We start from the raw sequence: 7,613 nt of genomic DNA, 5'->3' as shown, positions 1-7,613 counted from the left end.
TTATGATTAATTTCTGTTTATTAATGGCAATTTTACATTTGTTTCCATTCAAAATACTTTGAACTTCTGAAAATGAAAAAGTCAGGTTTGTTCTATGTAATAACATCCTGGAATTGGGTACTTATAAGATTACATCGCTGTGTTCTCAAAATGATTGTCAACATCCTTCTAAAACACAGTAGCTGAAATGTCCCTAAGTTCCTGCAAAATTAGTGTTATCTGACACTGCAATTACTCACAGTGCCATGTACTAACTAGAATATTCAGTAACATGCAAATGTTACGAAGAATAGCTGAAATTATCGATAGAATTCAGCAAGCAAGATGCAAAAAATGTGTATTTTTTTTTCAAACTAAATCTACATTAAACAAGCAGACCTAATGCATGGTACCGACTTATGTTCTGAGCAATTTAAGAGATGCTGCAATTCACACAATGTGGAATGCAAGTAGGAAGCAGCAGAGCAACACAGATCGCTGGAAATCATTCCTTCTCTTCTCGTATTTTTAATTACAATGAACATAATTGACGCATTTCAATTAGACCCTATGAAGCCCAAGTTTTGTTACTGTATTCACAAGAATCTGTCACTCAACTACAGTATTGTAATTCAAACTTCAAACCATCTAATATTCAAATTATAATTTGTATTTCCATCCATTACCACTTCACATTTGATTATTATGTACAGACAATTTAGTGAATTAGGTCACCTTCTGTATGTTCATCACTGTGAAGTATTAGGTTCAAATACATTGAATTATATGAAATTAATAAAAATTATCTGTCATAGCCTACGCCCGGTAGAAACCGTTCTTATTACTAGCGCTGCTTGTCATACAACTGGAGTTTTGGTGGTGCGTCCCTTCAATGCTTTAGTATAAGGCTACCCATGGTAAAAGAAAACAAGACAGTCATTGTACCCTATAGTGAGGCAGATAAATCCAATCCACAACATCAAACTCTACTTCTTTAAGCTCCTCCCATCTATGCCTAGGTCTCCCAGATCACATCTTCCCTTCTCATTTTCCTTCCTACAATTCTGTACATTTTTTAATTGTACCATGCTTCATTTTTTACAGATATTTTCAAAACTAAATTAGACACTTTGGGATATGAAGACAGCATATCTGTAAAGGAAGAGGAAGAAATGTCACATGACAGGAAGCTGTGGACATTCACATCAACAAAATCGCAATTAAAACTTCACAAATGCAGGAAATGCTTGTCAGTATTCATTATTTAAGAAACTCCACCGCCTTTAAAAAGCAATGAACACTAAGATGCAGACTAAACTTTGCATATGTACAGTTTTGATGGTTATGGGACATGCCCCTTATATTAAGAATATTGGTAATTATCTGAAGGCCAATACAAACCCAAGAGGCAAAATTACGCGACATTGGAAGACATTAGAAACACTCCCACCTATATTGTTAGCGCAATAAAAGTGATTACAGTCGGGGGGCATGTGATCTACATGAGGAAATCACGAAACAACAACAAAGAATTTTTTAGGGGAAAATGTGTTGGCCACTTCAAAAACTGTAAAGATGATTTGACATCAACATAAAAATGGTACTGAAGGAAAACTACCGAATGCAAATTCCACCACGCCAGGTCAGCTGTAGACCGCCAGATCCGCCTTCGTAAATATAAAACATGTAGAAAAAATTGTACTTATACAAATATTTTGTAGAACTCATTTTATAACTGTAAAAACTTGGGTAGCAAATTAATACAGGATGTTTGTAAGGAATGTGATGAAAAAAAAGCACTTACTGGACAAGGGAACACTTTCCAACACGCTTCTCCATGTGATGATGTAGACCCTTTAGATGATGCATCTGTTCCATTCTTACCTTGTTTCACTTCCGTTTACCTCAGACACATGCAAATTTTTGCAGCCATTCTGTCATGTCGTTCAGGTCCACATGCACTTTATGTATCAGCAGACACCTATCTTGTTAAGCATTGATTTTTTAGATTTATGCTTTAGACTGTAAAAAACTTGACACCCTGACAGCCTCAAAATGAATCCCCAACAACACAAAGCCTGGAAATTGCTTAAACACTTTCTACTCACCATTCTCCTGATATCGCAATAAAGAAACAGATGGCACAATCACCAACGACAAAGAGACCATGCAAAACTGACTTATGTTACAGACCTCGAAACATGCAACAGCTAGTCTGTATAAGCGGGCAGGGCTTCAGAAACCATATGACCAAGTTACACCAATACAATGTCAGTTTCCATCTTGATTTGCGCATGAAAAAATAATGGCAGGGTAGGAAGAAGGCTTCAGAGCTGTAATTTGTGCTAAGCTTTAATGCAATGCAGACTACATCTTCAGCCTTGAAGATGGAAGCAGTACACTCCTCCAAAACGATGGTCTTTACCTACAAGATCACAGTATCACAACACAACAAACAAATTTCATACTCTCCATCCTACATAAGAAACGAGCAAATGTAATTTGTAGTAACCATGAGAGAACATCTTTATACGATAAGACCCTGAAGGAGAGTGCTGATCACATATGGGTCCTTTGCCACCCATAGCACACTCCACCAACTGAACCAGGGGAGAGAGATGCAGAGCCCACTCTTGCACTAAACACGTGCCACACATGTGGCACAAGAAACAAAAACATCAACAGTATAAAAAATCCCCAATAACTATAAAAAGATCCTGAAATGTATGTATGGTAAAACGCATTTAATGTTTACTGACTGTATGTTGCAGCTTACAAGCAGTCCGCCCAGCAGTATGTCACTGCAGCATACCACTAAACTGTAAACCGTGGAGTTGAAATCCAGCCATCAGCCCCATAGAATCAGGATTTAAATTCAATACTCCCACATGACAAAGTTTTTGATATTTTAGATGGCAAAATAACAGTTTTTTCAAGAAGTTATCAGCATGGATCAACTGCAGATCTGGCAATGATGACACGTACTCCTGTTCTTCAAGTGTACAACAAATCTTCTGACTTACAAACGTAAACAGTGCTACCACAACTCATGGAGAGAACAATACTTTCCAAATCATAAACTCTAGGCATAAAATACTGCCTACATAAATTTACAAACACTTTAAAACTGATCAAACACCCCCCCACCCCTCCAAGTTTCAACAGTTTCTTGATTAGTAAGTACCTGCTTTGGTGTCCCGTTGCGTAAACCCAAGATGTAACAAAATAATCCAAGTTCATTCAAATGCTTAGTAAATGAACTTTAACAGAACAATTACAGTTCACCATTAACAGTAATGAAAATCCAGTTTAAATGAAGAAAGTGTGGCTCTGAATGTTGTACATAGTGATGACTGTCTTTCTGTGATTGATAACTGATAACACACCCTGTTCCTTACTTTCTGCTGCAAGAAAAGAAGGGAAAGTCTAAAGGTCAAGCTTCGTACTTCACACATGTAGACATTGCAAAAACGCTCATGCCAACAAAGTGCTACTCGCATTGCTCTCCCTTGTACATTCCAATACGAAATATTCTGCGCTATCCAAATCTAATCCCTCAATCTGATGTGCAACCAGTAATTTCTAGGCAAAAATTCAGAGAAAAGATGTGCATACTGTTTGGATAATTATAGTAACAGATAAACAACCTCACTCAACAATTTCAAAATCATATTCAAATTCTCAGCCATAAATGGTCATAGGTTTTTGCAAGCCCTGTGTACCAAATCAAGCAAGAAGGCAGGCTAGACGTTAGTCTACGTGACATGCATTTTTTCAGTGGACACTCCTGTATCATACAAGTGTGGGTTCTATACACAAACCCTTTCCCCCCACCCCATCTAACATATAAAAATAAATGTGAAGACATACCTCCATCCCTAAATGGTGGTCCTACTTCCATCCAGTCATGCAAGTCAGAGCATCGTCCTGCGTCAACGTATCCAACAGAAAGGTGCCTATTGCAAAAGAATCCTCACAAGTTCCTACAGTCTGTATGAATCCAACATCAAATTTTCAGAATCCTGGCTTCTTTATCCCACGATTATCCATTGTTCTGGTTGTCCAAAATTCCTTGAATGCACTACAGTTTTATCCTTTCCTAAGATGCACGTAAATCCAATGGGGAAAAGCCGCCCAGAATCCTGAAATAGTTGGGATCAACTCCAAATGGCGTTACTGCCAATCAATAAGTGTCTTTGAGACCTTGTAGGCAGATCAACACAAATCCAACAGCAAAGTTGTCCAGAATCCTGGCCAGTGCCTCCTCCCCGAGATCCAGAATATTTGAGTGTAAAGTTTTATTAACAATTAGCTTTATCCTCCTAACCATAAGATATGCAATGATCTGACAAAAAATTATCCCGAATCCTGGCTTCATTTCCCTCGTGAATCCATGTGATCCAACTCCTGACGTCAAGGAAATCCATTTTGAATGCATGGAAAAGAAATCCAAATTCCAATTCATCCTGTTATCCCTTTTCTCCAATCCAACGAAGAAATCCAATAAAAATTCGAACTAATTGAAATTCGAATTATATTTATATATTTTGGTCCCTTTTCCATCCAACGTGGCAGGAAATCCTTTGATCCAAATGAATCCAAGGACGTTCCATATCCATGCAAAAAATTGGTTCTCCTATCATCCATCCTTATCCTCCTCTTGAATCCAAGTGATTACTAAGATATCATCCTTTAATGGGAAACGTTGCCACATCCGTTTACAATTGCTATCCAAACGGTGTAAAAAAAGAGAAGAAAAAAAACATTAGAACAATCTTCAATATTTGAGTATGGAGTGAGAGGAAGGCCGAAGCCTTGCACCACTCCTTTACATAAATTTAAAACTTATGACAGAAAGAATACATACATTCCGTGCCCATTACAAATTCTTATAAAATTTGGCCTATTAGTTAAACAAAGATAATCTGATGTATTCACTAGTGAGTCTCTGATGTTTTGTCTCTAGGAATGCTTACTGTACTCAATGTGGATGTCACTTCAATTCTGAAACTGTTCCCTAGCCCCACAACTCAAAATGCAAATTGACCCAAATATGAACTGTGGTAGTCTTACACCAATCATCTCTCTATCCACAGCTACATCTCTTCATCATTTTCATCTCGGTGGAACACCAACGGGCAACAGCAGAAGTTCAGTTGTAGGAGCGAGATCGCGACCTTGATCGCGAACGGGAGAAGCTGCGTCGAACCGGGGAGTAAGTGGGAGAGCCACGTCGCCGCGGAGAGTAGCTGCGACTGCGAGACCGGCCTCCCCCTCCACTCCCTCGACCGCCACTGCCACTACCGCCATAGTCCTCCTTAACCCGGATGTATGATACTTCACCCTGCAAACATGAAGGGCCACCACTTACAAACAAATATATCTTTGTTCCTACAGTTTTACTATACACACCTATAGATAAATTAAATATGCTTCCATTTTCAGCCCTGATGATGGAGGCAGAATGTTCCTCCAAAATGCTGGTACCTTCCTGAAAGTCCACACAGTGTGACGACCCAGAAGACCACCAATGTCATACGAAAAGTCTTATCCATTAAAAACAGCTTTTGCAAGCTGAAAGCAAGTGCAAGAAGTGGACAAGTAAAGCTGTAAGCTCTCACTTTATACTTGCCTCATGGGAACGAAATCTGGAATCATCCAACTTCTTTACAGCATACTTCATATCTTCATAGCGCAAGAATTCGACAACACCAGTGCCATCTTTGAAAACATCAGCAAAACAAACATCACCAGCCTCACGCATGTGGTCTTTCAAATCTTGCCAACTTCCTGATGGTGGTAATCCTGAACAAATTTGTACCATACACAGTTTATTTATATAGCACACAAAATAAAAGGCGGCCAGAAGCCCCTTTAGGATTTATACCACATAATCAGAACAATCAGCAGTTTTCTACCATGTCCTCATCACGTCTTAGAGTGAACAAAGTGCAAACATACCATTGTCATATCTCTCTCAGCATTCACTCTGATAACAGGTATGCTCACACATACATGAGATGTAACTAGGCTTTAGGTGAACTCTCTACTACTCATACCTATATATACACATGATACATGCACCACAAAATGAATTATGACAATCTTATAATGTCAGAATTATGAATCTACTTTTGTATTAAACTTCAATGAATGTCACTATAAGTAATACCAAAGAACGGTGTCTATTGCTTATGGGAATGTAAAGTCCACTACACTAAACTCAACCCTTGCGTGCTGTCCAGATATTACCTGTCACAAGAACTCTGTACTGGGAACGCCTCGCTGGAGGTCCCCTGCCCCTGCCACCTCTGTCACCTCCTCCACCACCACCACCACCACGATTGCTTCCTCTGAAGCCACCTGGTCCTCCACCTCGAGGAAACTCCACGCGCAGTCGATAGCCATCGTAATCATAACCATCACGAGCATGAACAGCATCCTCTGCATCCCTGTAAAAACAGAATCTCAAAGAATGTACTGAGCAGTCTTACCACTCTAACAATGTAACTGCAGTGAAAACTGTGTAATTATGGATGGCGTTAAGGATTTTGGTAATTTTGCTGTCACAGCCTCTCTTAAATTATGTGTCACACCCAAAACTGAATTCCATGCCTGTGTTGACACTCCTTGATAAGGAAAGTCATAAAAAGTTCACTGCCACCCCAAAAGAGCCTGCAAGAAGATATAATCATGAAAGAGATGAATCACTGCCACGTCCTACAATATCATTTACCATCACCATAAAACCTTAACACTGGACATTATGCAAAGTCAGATAAATTCATTTCATATGCTTCCATCTACTTTCATGGTATTTCATGTACATTTATCTTCATGAAGCACCTACCATATGTGAAATCTTTGGCAGAAATGACTGTTAACCAAGTATTTCTGGCAGACAGAATTTGACAGTTTCTGCAACAGTACAAGGGCCACAGACAGTTACATGAATCTTTAACACATTGTGCAATGCAAGGAATTTATGAAATTATATTTGGAACTTCGGTTCTCCACTACCTTACATGATAACTAAGTTACTGTAAAAGGTTCTTATTGTGAAAACTCTATCTATGGAGGAACAAGTGTAACTTGGATCATATACTAACTGTGCATTACGAATAAATGTAATACACCCATTTAACAAGTAAAATGTTTTTAAACAAAAATAACCACAACGCAAACTATTATTCGAAAATAAATCGGTATGTGGGATATCATACATTTAACCACTGCACGAAACCAAAAAATTGAAGCTTTGTTACGTAACGGGAAAACTACACTAAGATGAAGTAACTTTATTTATTACCTTGGATCCTCAAATTCAACAAATGCAAAAGGTGGGCCTCGTCTATTCTTCAAGTCTACAAATGTAACTTTCCCAAATTTGTAAAATAAGTCTTGGATATCCTTCGTTCTGATATCTGGTGGAAGATTTCCGACATAAATCCTACACTCATTTCGTCCATACGACATATCGCTTTTATTTTCAGATCCTTCCACTTTGAAAAAGTAATTCTTGGAAAGAACCCACGAACACACAACTTCCGTACAAAATGGTGTCAAATTCCGTTCCCGGCGTCCTACGTTGGTATTATCTATGCCGGTGTCCATATATATTGCGCGATACCAAC

The 7,613-nt window shown here is 38.6% G+C and overlaps 1 protein-coding gene across 1 annotated transcript; it reads right to left on the bottom strand.

Moving 5' to 3' along the window:
- Positions 1 to 7,585, bottom strand: SF2 (splicing factor 2). Its single transcript, XM_022066124.2, has 4 exons — positions 7,289 to 7,585; positions 6,232 to 6,431; positions 5,612 to 5,784; positions 1 to 5,323 (listed from the first exon to the last, which is right to left on the bottom strand). Exons 1-4 carry the CDS (start codon positions 7,453 to 7,455, stop codon positions 5,132 to 5,134), a joined length of 732 nt encoding a protein of 243 aa, XP_021921816.1. The 5' UTR covers positions 7,456 to 7,585; the 3' UTR covers positions 1 to 5,131.
- Between the last annotated feature and the right edge of the window lie 28 nt (positions 7,586 to 7,613).

This window comes from Zootermopsis nevadensis, unplaced genomic scaffold (assembly GCF_977971745.1).
Source record: "Zootermopsis nevadensis isolate Lab colony 2312 unplaced genomic scaffold, Znev_1.0 Znev_ptg000003l, whole genome shotgun sequence".
In the NCBI taxonomy this organism is placed as follows: domain Eukaryota; kingdom Metazoa; phylum Arthropoda; class Insecta; order Blattodea; family Termopsidae; genus Zootermopsis; species Zootermopsis nevadensis.
This window is presented reverse-complemented; position numbering and strand designations above follow the sequence as displayed.